A 13,858-nucleotide genomic window follows, 5' to 3' on the forward strand; every position below is an offset into this window, starting at 1 on the left:
TTCTCTCTCTTTTCCCCCCCTCTCTCTCTCTCTTTTCCCCCCCCTCTCTCTCTCTCTTTTCCCCCCCCTCTCTCTCTCTCTTTTCCCCCCCCTCTCTCTCTCTCTTTTCCCACCCCCTCTCTCTCTCTCTTTTCCCCCCCCTCTCTCTCTCTCTTTCCCCCCCCTCTCTCTCTCTCTTTTCCCCCCCCTCTCTCTCTCTCTTTTCCCCCCCCCTCTCTCTCTCTCTTTCCCCCCTCTCTCTTTCCCCCCTCTCTCTTTTCCCCCTCTCTCTCTCCCCCCCTCTCTCTTCCCCCCCTCTCTCTTTCCCCCCTCTCTCTTTCCCCCCCTCTCTCTCTCTCTTTTCCCCCCCTCTCTCTCTCTCTTTTCCCCCTCTCTCTCTCATCTTTCCCCCCCCCTCTCTCTCTCTTTTCCCCCCCCCTCTCTCTCTCTTTTCCCCCCCTCTCTCTCTCTCTTTTCCCCCCCTCTCTCTCTCTCTTTTCCCCCCTCTCTCTCCTCTCTTTTCCCCCCCTCTCTCTCTCTCTCTCTCCCCCCCCTCTCTCTCCCCCTCTCCTTCACGGAATAGTGTAACAGTGATGAGGCCCCTGTATGAGTTGCTTTTGTTTGTATCTGTTGCTGCCTCTCACCTGGTTTCTCTTTACTCCTTTGCCAGGATTCTCTCTGTCAGTCCCACCATATCCTGGAGGAAGATGGGTTACTGCAAGTTGCACAGATGGTGCAGAATTTGGAGCTTGCAGCAAAGCCCAAACAAGTCAAGCTGTCAGGCAGGACTGATCGTGTCGGTGTTATTAGGGCATCTGTGGTTCCAGCACAGCTATCAAGCAGGCTTCTTTGTGCCAGTGGGCCTGCGGAGTGGTCAGACTTTAAAGGGTGAATTTTGCCATATGAACCAAACTTTCAACGTCGAAAGGACTTTTCAAAGAATCCGAAATGAAGTTTGCAGTTTCCTTCCTCGTTTTGTCCCCCCCTCCTCGTCTGCAGCACTGACTCTCCTTTATCTCACCCTAGTGAGCACAGATATTGTTTACGGGCAGGATATTTGACTGTGGAAGGCATCACAGCCGAGCCCAGTCTCCCCCTCATGCGGTGTTGACTTTCCAGCAAGCTCGCTGCATCTTGTTAAGAAGCCAGATTGTGATTCACTTTGCCACGGTCTCCTTGTTCTTGCCCAGGGGCAGTGGTCGGCAAACTACAGTCTCTGCTACTGCCCTGGCTGTGACCAGTAGCCTTGGCCCAGCCTGCAGTCGGACCCTGCGATCTCCCTGGTCTCCACCACACCTGCTTGGTCCAGTCTTGCTGAAAAGATTCTGTGTTAATGCAAATTTATTTTGCTGTTCTTCAATCCAGTCTTTATGTAAAACCTTATCACTAACCCTGTTTATCTTTTATCAGCAAACAAATAGATTTGCGATGGCAATTTAATGTCAACAGGATAGATCTGGACAGTGAAAAGAACGTACATAGCAACCATTTAAAACAGGAACATGAAACACAAAGTGTGTACCTCCAAGAATATAATACAAACAACTGCACAAGCATCATTCACAGCTCCCACTGGATCCTGTTTAATACTTTATAACAGAATTCATCAGCTTTGACTCACACTCCCTGGAAGATTTCACCTGTAAACCAGACTTCTTTCCCCGCCCGCCCCCCTCCCTCCCTCCCTCCCCTGGGACCAGCCCACCCAGCCACACAGATCTGCAGATCTGATTCTGTCTGACTGATGAATGTATCACACACACTGCTCATTGAGCACTGCACTCCCCTCTTAAATAACTTCTCAATGCTGTACCTTTGTGGCCATGCAAGAAATGTGATGGGTCTTTGACCAACCCCTGGATCCTCTACCTTTATAGTAGACTCTACCCACCCGGTTAATCCCTCCCACGGTCCATGTCCGCTCTCCCCTATCACTGACTCTACCCCAACTCGGACTTGCACCCTATTTGAGTGTCTAAAGGGAGTGCAAACACGGGCTCCAGTTACTGAAGTTACAGAATTGTTTTTTATAAATTCCCAAAGTCATCGATGCTGAGAATGGACAGCCTTTCTCCAAACTCTGAGCAGCTGCCCCTCACCATGATTCACAGCCCTGCAGTGAACCAGCTTCACCCTCAATCCTGTTCATAGAATCAGAGACATTTTCAGCACTGAAAGAGGCCATTCTGCCCATCATGTCAATGCCAGCTGATAGAGCTAATCAGTCAAATCCCATCTTACAGCTCTCGGTCCCTAGTCCTGGAGGTTGCAGCACTTCAAATGCATATCTGTGGGTTTTTAAAAATGTGATGAGGGTTTTTGCCTCTACCACCCTTTCAGGCAGTGAGTTCCAGACCCCCACCACCCTCTGGGTGAAAACATTACTCCTCAACTCCCCTCTAAGCCTTCCACTAATTACTTTACATCTATTCCCCCAGTATTGACCTCTCTGCCAACAGAATTAACTCCTTATATCCACTCTATCTAGGCCCTCATAATTTTATATACAACCTAACTTGGTGTACAGACACCTGGTTAAAAACAGTTGACTGACAAGGCATCAACCCTGGAATTTCCCGACAATGTGGAAAATTGCCCATGTCTATAGAAAGCAAATCTAATCCAGCCAATTACCGCCCCATCAGTCTGCTCTCAGTCATCAGTAAAATGATGGAAGGTGTCGGTGACAGTGCCATCACTTACTGAACAATAACCTGCTCAACTTGGGTTCCGCCAGGGACACTCCGCTCCTGACCTCATTACAGTCTATGTTCAAACATGGGCAAAAGAGGTGAGGTGAGAGTGACTGCCCTTGACATCAAGGCAGCATTTGACAGAGTATGGCATCAAGGAGCCCTAACAAAACTGAGGTCAATGGGAATCAGGGGGAAAACCCTCCGCTGGCTGGAGTCATAACTAGTGCAAAGGAAGATGGTTGTGGTTGTTGGAGGTCAATCATCTCAGCTCCAAGACATCACTGCAGGAGGTCCTCAGGGTAGTGTCCTGGGCCCAACCATCTTCAGCTGCTTCATCAATGACCTTCCTTCAATCATCAGGTCAGAAGTGGGGATGTTCGCTGATGATTGCACAATGTTCAGCACCATTCGTGACTCCTCAGATACTGAAGCAGTCCATGTAGAAATGCAGCAAGACCTGGACAATATCCAGGCTTGGGCTGATAAGTGGCAAGTAACATTCGCACCACACAAGTGCCTGGCAATGATCATCTCCAACAAGAGAGAATCTAACCATCTCCCCTTGATATTCAATGGCATTACCATCGCTGAATCCCCCACTATCAACATCCGAAGGCTTACCATTGACTAGAAACTGAACTGGAGTAGCCATATAAATACCATGACTACAAGAGCAGGTCAGAGGCTGGGAATCCGGTGGCGAGTAACTCACCTCCTGACTCCCCAAAGCCTGTCCACCATTTACAAGGCACAAGTCAGGAGTGTGATGGAATACTCTCCACTTGCCTGGATGGGTGCAGCTCCAACAACACTGAAGAAGCTCGACACCATCCAGGACAAAGCAGCCCACTTGACTGGCACCCCACCTTCTCGAGGGCAATTAGGGATGGGTAATAAATGCTGGCCTGGCCAGCGACGTCCACATCCCGAGAATGAATGAAAAGGAAATCCAACAGAAAGTGGAGTCAGATCATTTTTTTCAAACATACCTTAATGTCAAAGAAGAAATGAGCCCATATAATATTGTGTAGTTGCAGATTGCTTTACCCCTGAGCTCCTCCCCTCCCCTCACTCTCACCCTGCCCCAAGGTCTCCCCATGGTGATGTGGACTGGCTGGTGTTTGCCCTGAGAAGCCACGGGTGAAATGGTGTAGCTCAGAGACGGAAGGTGAAGGGTCAGATGGTGGAGTTGATGACAGAAGCGGCAGAATTCAGCTCGTGTCTGAAGGACAGCCGTGTCTTTTCACTGTAGTAGGCGCAGTTATTCTGACACTGGCCTTGACTGCTCCCCTTGCTCTGGCTGATCATCTCTGTCGAGGCCATGGGGACTGAGTGGAGAAAGAAACAGAGTTAGTAAGAGAGTCGTCCTAACTGGAGCCAATAGGAAGTGTTTGGCTGGAGGCTATGTTGTATCATTCCGCAGGAGTCACACTCTGAATTGGGAAGGGAATCTCGGACATTCAGGATTGGGAAGCAGCCAAACACATTCTGAAGGTGTGGAATAGAGGTCCCCAGGACACTGGCTAGTTGCGATAGCTCATGTTAGTGAATACTCTGAGCTCAGACCACATGTGGAAGACGGTGATTCGAGTGAACAGCAGTTGATATGTGTGGAGCCAGTGCTGAGAGCTGGGGAGGGGAATGGAATTGGGGTGATATTGAGTGGATTAACAGACGTGTGGGACTGGAGGGGGGTGGGGAGGTGTGACTCACCCTCGAGGCTCTGACTTTTGGTCAGCTTGCTACGTTCCTTACGTCTGCTGTACCAGGGGAAACACTTCAGCACTTTAACTCCCATTGTCCGCTTGACACAGGGCCTGTACACTGCAACAAGAAGCAAGAGTCAGAGATCAGCTCAGGATCCAAACCATGCAGCACTCACCCACTCTGCCGCCCCGTCCCTCGGTGTAGCCCACTTGATGGGCCGAATGGCACTCTCTGATCTTGCTGCTCCTGCTGCCTGCTCCCATCCATCCCCCGGTCACTACAGCATTCACCCTAACCCCCGGTCCTAACCCCCAGCCCTAAACCCCGATCCTGCTCCTCCACCTCCCCCAGCCCTAACCCCCTAAACCCCGATCCTGCTCCTCCACCTCCCCCAGCCCTAAACCCCGGCCCTGCTCCTCCACCTCCCCCAGCCCTAAACCCCGATCCTGCTCCTCCAGCTCCCCCAGCCCTAAACCCCGGCCCTGCTCCTCCACCTCCCCCAGCCCTAAACCCCGGCCCTGCTCCTCCACCTCCCCCAGCCCTAACCCCCTAAACCCCGATCCTGCTCCTCCACCTCCCCCAGCCCTAACCCCCTAAACCCCGATCCTGCTCCTCCACCTCCCCCAGCCCTAACCCCCTAAACCCCGATCCTGCTCCTCCACCTCCCCCGGTCCTAAACCCCGATCCTGCTCCTCCACCTCCCCCAGCCCTAACCCCCTAAACCCCGATCCTGCTCCTCCACCTCCCCCAGCCCTAACCCCCTAAACCCCGATCCTGCTCCTCCACATCCCCCAGCCCTAACCCCCTAAACCCCGGCCCTGCTCCTCCACCTCCCCCGGCCCTAACCCCCTAAACCCCGGCCCTGCTCCTCCACCTCCCCCAGCCCTAACCCCCTAAACCCCGGCCCTGCTCCTCCACCTCCCCCAGCCCTAACCCCCTAAACCCCGGCCCTGCTCCTCCACCTCCCCCGGCCCTAAACCCCGGCCCTGCTCCTCCACCTCCCCCGGCCCTGCCCCCTCACTCCCGGCTCTGCCCATTCCTCCCTCCCCCTTGCTCCCTGTCTCCTCCCCAGCCCCAGCCTTTGGGAGATGTCAGTGTTTCAGTGAGCTCTGACATTCTGCCGTCTCTGTCACTCTCGAAACACCCTCCAGGCTGAGGCACAATAAACTGTAGCCTGTTCGTCCAGTCTGGGTCTGGGCTCCACACATCCCTCCTGTGTGACAGGGCATGTTCCGTACCAGTGTTCCAGGAGAAAGAGGGGAAACTGTCTGTATAAAAACACCAGGCTGGTCCAGTACTGAGTCATACAGACGCTGAACATTACTGGGGCAGCTAAACTCACATCCCAACAACAGGATCTACAAATGCCTCGAGTTAGGGTGTTTGAGTGAGGGTATGAGTGCATGTGGTTCTGTATGTGCACATGTCTGGGTGCTCAAGCTGATGTCTCCTCTCTCTAACCCAGGGGACACTGGACAGTGATCAGGAACAGGAACCCTGGCTGATTTTCCCCTCTCTCTCTAACCCAGGGGTCACTGGACAGTGATCAGGAGCAGGAACCCTGGTTGATTTCCCCCTCTCTCTCTAAAGGGATCACAGGACAGTGATCAGGAGCAGGAACCCTGGCTGATTTCCCCCTCTCTCTGACCCAGGGGTCATTGGACAGTGATCAGGAGCAGGAACCCTGGCTGATTTCCCCCTCTCTCTGACCCAGGGGTCATTGGACAGTGATCAGGAGCAGGAACCCTGGCTGATTTCACCCTCTCTCTAACCCAGGGGTCACTGGACAGTGATCAGGAGCAGGAACCCTGACTGATTTCCCCCCTCTCTCTGACCCAGGGGTCACTGGACAGTGATCAGGAGCAGGAACCCTGGCTGATTTTCCCCTCTCTCTCTAACCCAGGGGTCACTGGACAGTGATCAGGAGCAGGAACCCTGGTTGATTTCCCCCTCTCTCTCTAAAGGGATCACAGGACAGTGATCAGGAGCAGGAACCCTGGCTGATTTCCCCCTCTCTCTGACCCAGGGGTCATTGGACAGTGATCAGGAGCAGGAACCCTGGCTGATTTCCCCCTCTCTCTAACCCAAGGGTCACTGGACAGTGATCAGGAGCAGGAACCCTGGCTGATTTCCCCTCTCTCTCTCTAACCCAGGTGGTCACTGGACAGTGATCAGGAGCAGGAACCCTGGCTGATTTCCCCTCTCTCTCTCTAACCCAGGTGGTCACTGGACAGTGATCAGGAGCAGGAACCCTGGCTGATGTCTCCTCTCTCCAACCCAGGGGTCACTGGACAGTGATCAGGAGCAGGAACCCTGACTGATTTCCCCCCTCTCTCTGACCCAGGGGTCACTGGACAGTGATCAGGAGCAGGAACCCTGGCTGATTTTCCCCTCTCTCTCTAACCCAGGGGTCACTGGACAGTGATCAGGAGCAGGAACCCTGGTTGATTTCCCCCTCTCTCTCTAAAGGGATCACAGGACAGTGATCAGGAGCAGGAACCCTGGCTGATTTCCCCCTCTCTCTGACCCAGGGGTCATTGGACAGTGATCAGGAGCAGGAACCCTGGCTGATTTCACCCTCTCTCTAACCCAGGGGTCACTGGACAGTGATCAGGAGCAGCAACCCTGGCTGATTTCCCCTCTCTCTCTCTAACCCAGGTGGTCACTGGACAGTGATCAGGAGCAGGAACCCTGGCTGATTTCCCCGCTCTCTCTCTAACCCAGGGGTCACTGGACAGTGATCAGGAGCAGGAACCCTGACTGATTTCCCCTCTCTCTCTAACCCAGGGGTCACAGGACAGTGATCAGGAGCAGGAACCCTGGCTGATTTCCCCTCTCTCTCTCTAACCCAGGTGGTCACTGGACAGTGATCAGGAGCAGGAACCCTGGCTGATTTCCCCTCTCTCTCTCTAACCCAGGGGTCACTGGACAGTGATCAGGAGCAGGAACCCTGGTTGATTTCCCCCTCTCTCTCTAAAGGGATCACAGGACAGTGATCAGGAGCAGGAACCCTGGCTGATTTCCCCCTCTCTCTGACCCAGGGGTCATTGGACAGTGATCAGGAGCAGGAACCCTGGCTGATTTCCCCCTCTCTCTAACCCAGGGGTCACTGGACAGTGATCAGGAGCAGGAGCCCTGGCTGATTTTCCTCTCTCTAACCCAGGGGTCACAGGACAGTGATCAGGAGCAGGAACCCTGGCTGATTTCCCCTCTCTCTCTAACCCAGGGGGTCACTGGACAGTGATCAGGAGCAGGAACCCTGGCTGATTTCCCCTCTCTCTCTAACCCAGGGGTCACTGGACAGTGATCAGGAGCAGGAGCCCTGGCTGATTTCCCCTCTCTCTCTAACCCAGGGGTCACTGGACAGTGATCAGGAACAGGAACCCTGGCTGATTTCCCCTCTCTCTCTAACCCAGGGGTCACTGGACAGTGATCAGGAGCAGGAGCCCTGGCTGATTTTCCCCTCTCTCTAACCCAGGGGTCACTGGACAGTGATCAGGAGCAGGAACCCTGGCTGATTTCCCCTCTCTCTCTAACCCAGGGGTCACTGGACAGTGATCAGGAGCAGGAACCCTGGCTGATTTCCCCCTCTCTCTAACCCAGGGGTCACTGGACAGTGATCAGGAGCAGGAACCCTGGCTGATTTCCCCCTCTCTCTAACCCAGGGGTCACTGGACAGTGATCAGGAGCAGGAACCCTGGCTGATTTTCCCCTCTCTCTAACCCAGGGGTCACTGGACAGTGATCAGAAGCAGGAACCCTGGCTGATTTGCCCCTCTCTCTAACCCAGGGGTCACTGGACAGTGATCAGGAGCAGGAACCCTGACTGATTTCCCCTCTCCCTCTCTAACCCAGGGGTCAATGGACAGTGATCAGGAGCAGGAACCCTGGTTGATTTCCCCCTCTCTCTCTAAAGAGATCACAGGACAGTGATCAGGAGCAGGAACCCTGGCTGATTTCCCCCTCTCTCTGACCCAGGGGTCATTGGACAGTGATCAGGAGCAGGAACCCTGGCTGATTTCCCCCTCTCTCTCTAACCCAGGGGTCACTGGACAGTGATCAGGAGCAGGAACCCTGACTGATTTCCCCTCTCTCTCTAACCCAGGGGTCACAGGACAGTGATCAGGAGCAGGAACCCTGGCTGATTTCCCCTCTCTCTCTCTAACCCAGGTGGTCACTGGACAGTGATCAGGAGCAGGAACCCTGGCTGATTTCCCCTCTCTCTCTCTAACCCAGGGGTCACTGGACAGTGATCAGGAGCAGGAACCCTGGTTGATTTCCCCCTCTCTCTCTAAAGGGATCACAGGACAGTGATCAGGAGCAGGAACCCTGGCTGATTTCCCCCTCTCTATGACCCAGGGGTCATTGGACAGTGATTAGGAGCAGGAACCCTGGCTGATTTCCCCCTCTCTCTAACCCAGGGGTCACTGGACAGTGATCAGGAGCAGGAGCCCTGGCTGATTTTCCTCTCTCTAACCCAGGGGTCACAGGACAGTGATCAGGAGCAGGAACCCTGGCTGATTTCCCCTCTCTCTCTAACCCAGGGGGTCACTGGACAGTGATCAGGAGCAGGAACCCTGGCTGATTTCCCCTCTCTCTCTAACCCAGGGGTCACTGGACAGTGATCGGGAGCAGGAGCCCTGGCTGATTTCCCCTCTCTCTCTAACCCAGGGGTCACTGGACAGTGATCAGAAACAGGAACCCTGGCTGATTTCCCCTCTCTCTCTAACCCAGGGGTCACTGGACAGTGATCAGGAGCAGGAGCCCTGGCTGATTTTCCCCTCTCTCTAACCCAGGGGTCACTGGACAGTGATCAGGAGCAGGAACCCTGGCTGATTTCCCCTCTCTCTCTAACCCAGGGGTCACTGGACAGTGATCAGGAGCAGGAACCCTGGCTGATTTCCCCCTCTCTCTAACCCAGGGGTCACTGGACAGTGATCAGGAGCAGGAACCCTGGCTGATTTCCCCCTCTCTCTAACCCAGGGGTCACTGGACAGTGATCAGGAGCAGGAACCCTGGCTGATTTTCCCCTCTCTCTAACCCAGGGGTCACTGGACAGTGATCAGAAGCAGGAACCCTGGCTGATTTGCCCCTCTCTCTAACCCAGGGGTCACTGGACAGTGATCAGGAGCAGGAACCCTGACTGATTTCCCCCCTCTCTCTGACCCAGGGGTCACTGGACAGTGATCAGGAGCAGGAACCCTGGCTGATTTTCCCCTCTCTCTCTAACCCAGGGGTCACTGGACAGTGATCAGGAGCAGGAACCCTGGTTGATTTCCCCCTCTCTCTAACCCAGGGGTCACTGGACAGTGATCAGAAGCAGGAACCCTGGCTGATTTGCCCCTCTCTCTAACCCAGGGGTCACTGGACAGTGATCAGGAGCAGGAACCCTGACTGATTTCCCCCCTCTCTCTGACCCAGGGGTCACTGGACAGTGATCAGGAGCAGGAACCCTGGCTGATTTCCCCTCTCTCTCTCTAACCCAGGTGGTCACTGGACAGTGATCAGGAGCAGGAACCCTGGCTGATTTCCCCTCTCTCTCTCTAACCCAGGGGTCACTGGACAGTGATCAGGAGCAGGAACCCTGGTTGATTTCCCCCTCTCTCTCTAAAGGGATCACAGGACAGTGATCAGGAGCAGGAACCCTGGCTGATTTCCCCCTCTCTCTGACCCAGGGGTCATTGGACAGTGATCAGGAGCAGGAACCCTGGCTGATTTCCCCTCTCTCTCTCTAACCCAGGTGGTCACTGGACAGTGATCAGGAGCAGGAACCCTGGCTGATTTCCCCTTTCTCTCTCTAACCCAGGGGTCACTGGACAGTGATCAGGAGCAGGAACCCTGGTTGATTTCCCCCTCTCTCTCTAAAGGGATCACAGGACAGTGAGCAGGAGCAGGAACCCTGGCTGATTTCCCCCTCTCTCTGACCCAGGGGTCATTGGACAGTGATCAGGAGCAGGAACCCTGGCTGATTTCCCCCTCTCTCTCTAACCCAGGGGTCACTGGACAGTGATCAGGAGCAGGAACCCTGACTGATTTCCCCTCTCTCTCTAACCCAGGGGTCACAGGACAGTGATCAGGAGCAGGAACCCTGGCTGATTTCCCCTCTCTCTCTCTAACCCAGGTGGTCACTGGACAGTGATCAGGAGCAGGAACCCTGGCTGATTTCCCCCTCTCTCTCTCTAACCCAGGGGTCACTGGACAGTGATCAGAAGCAGGAACCCTGGCTGATTTCCCCCTCTCTCTCTAAAGGGATCACAGGACAGTGATCAGGAGCAGGAACCCTGGCTGATTTCCCCCTCTCTCTGACCCAGGGGTCATTGGACAGTGATCAGGAGCAGGAACCCTGGCTGATTTCCCCCTCTGTCTAACCCAGGGGTCACTGGACAGTGATCAGGAGCAGGAGCCCTGGCTGATTTTCCTCTCTCTAACCCAGGGGTCACAGGACAGTGATCAGGAGCAGGAACCCTGGCTGATTTCCCCTCTCTCTCTAACCCAGGGGTCACTGGACAGTGATCAGAAACAGGAACCCTGGCTGATTTCCCCTCTCTCTCTAACCCAGGGGTCACTGGACAGTGATCAGGAGCAGGAGCCCTGGCTGATTTTCCCCTCTCTCTAACCCAGGGGTCACTGGACAGTGATCAGGAGCAGGAACCCTGGCTGATTTCCCCCTCTCTCTAACCCAGGGGTCACTGGACAGTGATCAGGAGCAGGAACCCTGGCTGATTTCCCCCTCTCTCTAACCCAGGGGTCACTGGACAGTGATCAGGAGCAGGAACCCTGGCTGATTTTCCCCTCTCTCTAACCCAGGGGTCACTGGACAGTGATCAGAAGCAGGAACCCTGGCTGATTTGCCCCTCTCTCTAACCCAGGGGTCACTGGACAGTGATCAGGAGCAGGAACCCTGACTGATTTCCCCCCTCTCTCTGACCCAGGGGTCACTGGACAGTGATCAGGAGCAGGAACCCTGGCTGATTTTCCCCTCTCTCTCTAACCCAGGGGTCACTGGACAGTGATCAGGAGCAGGAACCCTGGTTGATTTCCCCCTCTCTCTCTAAATGGATCACAGGACAGTGATCAGGAGCAGGAACCCTGGCTGATTTCCCCCTCTCTCTAACCCAGGGGTCACTGGACAGTGATCAGGAGCAGGAACCCTGGCTGATTTCCCCTCTCTCTCTCTAACCCAGGTGGTCACTGGACAGTGATCAGGAGCAGGAACCCTGGCTGATTTCCCCCTCTCTCTCTCTAACCCAGGGGTCACTGGACAGTGATCAGAAGCAGGAACCCTGGCTGATTTCCCCCTCTCTCTAACCCAGGGGTCACTGGACAGTGATCAGGAGCAGGAACCCTGGCTGATTTCCCCCTCTCTCTAACCCAGGGGTCACTGGACAGTGATCAGGAGCAGGAACCCTGGCTGATTTCCCCCTCTCTCTAACCCAGGGGTCACTGGACAGTGATCAGGAGCAGGAACCCTGGCTGATTTCCCCCTCTCTCTAACCCAGGGGTCACTGGACAGTGATCAGGAGCAGGAACCCTGGCTGATTTTCCCCTCTCTCTAACCCAGGGGTCACTGGACAGTGATCAGAAGCAGGAACCCTGGCTGATTTGCCCCTCTCTCTAACCCAGGGGTCACTGGACAGTGATCAGGAGCAGGAACCCTGGCTGATTTCCCCCTCTCTCTAACCCAGGGGTCACTGGACAGTGATCAGGAGCAGGAACCCTGGCTGATTTCCCCCTCTCTCTAACCCAGGGGTCACTGGACAGTGATCAGGAGCAGGAACCCTGGCTGATTTCTCCGCTATCCAGGAGTTTAGTGACAGTATCTGTCTGCAGGCTGAGGTCTAGTTTAGCACAGAGCAGTGATTGAGGGTGGAGCCTCCCCATCTGTGGATTAAAACCATCCCCAAACTCATATTCTGCCTTGCATTCCTCTAGCTTTTTGTAAATATATTAAAAGTTATCAGCCTAAAAGTATTGGTCACTTTGCACAGATTGCTTCATATCAAATCCTGACGTCAGGAAAACTGCCAAACTATTGCTGAACAAAATCTGATATTCCTGCACACGTACCACTGAAAACTTCACAATTTAACTACAATCTTTTAAAGAGTAAATAATTTTCCTTACCTGATTCTAAACGAGAGGGTCCGAACTCCTAATCGCCCCCAAATTCTCTTCAATGGAACAATGTAGAACAAATGACTTCCTTCTGACTGAGTTATCAGAATGCTGCTACACACACTCACTAACTCACACCCACACTAACTCGCACTCACACCCACACTAACTCACACCCACACTCACTAACTCACACCCACACTCACTAACTCACACCCACACTAACTCGTACTCACACTCACTAACTCACACCCACACTAACTCACACCCACACTAACTAACTCACACCCACAATAACTCACACCCACACTCACTAACTCACACCCACACTAACTCGCACTCACACCCACACTAACTCACACCCACACTCACTAACTCACGCCCACACTCACTAACTCACACCCACACTAACTCGTACTCACACCCACACTAACTCGTACTCACACTCACTAACTCACACACTCACTAACTCACACCCACACTAACTCGCACACACACTCACTAACTCACACCCACACTAACTCACACCCACACTCACTAACTCACACCCACACCAACTCGTACACACACACACCAACTCGTACACACACTCACTAACTCGTACACACACTCACTAACTCGTACACACACCAACTCGTACACACGCTCACTAACTCACACCCAGACCAACTCGTACACACACTCACTAACTCACACACTCACTAACTCGCACCCACACCAACACATACACACACTCACTAACTCACACCCACACTAACTCGTACACACGCTCACTAACTCACACCCACACCAACTCGTACACACACTCACTAACTCACACACTCACTAACTCGCACCCACACCAACACGTACACACACTCACTAACTCACACCCACACTAACACGTACACACACTCACTAACTCACACCCACACCAACTCGTACACACACTCACTAACTCGTACACACACTCACTAACTCACACCCACACCAACTCGTACACACACTCACTAACTCGCACCCAAACTCACTCACACTCACTAACACCTCATACACATACTCTCACACTCACTAATACACACACTCACAGACTAACACACACACAATAACTCACTCAGTCACACTAACTCACACTCACCTCACAGCTATGCTCACTCTCGGAGAGATTTGAGTTAAACTTCTGGAATCTTTCATGAAGACTGGTTTTACAAGAGTTGTGAGTTACACCCACATTCTCTCCTCTCTCTCTCTTTCACTCTCTCTTTGTTTATCTGTCTCTCTCTCCTAACAGCACAACAATTTTGAGGTGTATCCAGAGACAGATTCCTGTGGCCGATTGCTGAAGTATTTTCACTAGCACTCACTCTAATTCAGTAAAGTGTG

At 53.6% G+C, this 13,858-nt stretch overlaps 2 protein-coding genes across 2 annotated transcripts in view; one reads left to right on the forward strand and one right to left on the reverse strand.

Annotated features, from left to right (window-relative positions):
* Positions 1-1,369, forward strand: part of lrch4 (leucine-rich repeats and calponin homology (CH) domain containing 4) — a 72,862-nt gene extending 71,493 nt beyond the window's left edge. Inside the window, exon 19 of the mRNA XM_068023930.1 lies at positions 650-1,369. Within this exon, the coding sequence (XP_067880031.1) occupies positions 650-871 (222 nt within the window). The 3' untranslated portion in view covers positions 872-1,369. The remainder of the gene's footprint in view (positions 1-649) is intronic.
* A 298-nt stretch (positions 1,370-1,667) lies between these two features.
* The window catches only part of LOC137357536 (uncharacterized protein C2orf72 homolog), a 42,539-nt gene continuing 30,348 nt past the window's right edge, over positions 1,668-13,858 (reverse strand). The window contains exons 2-3 of the mRNA XM_068023932.1: positions 4,389-4,499; positions 1,668-4,003 (exon numbers count right to left, since the gene is read on the reverse strand). Of these exons, the coding sequence (XP_067880033.1) occupies positions 3,852-4,003; positions 4,389-4,499 (263 nt within the window). The 3' untranslated portion in view covers positions 1,668-3,851. The remainder of the gene's footprint in view (positions 4,004-4,388; positions 4,500-13,858) is intronic.

Source organism: Heterodontus francisci, chromosome 48 (genome assembly GCF_036365525.1).
Source record: "Heterodontus francisci isolate sHetFra1 chromosome 48, sHetFra1.hap1, whole genome shotgun sequence".
Lineage (NCBI taxonomy): Eukaryota > Metazoa > Chordata > Chondrichthyes > Heterodontiformes > Heterodontidae > Heterodontus > Heterodontus francisci.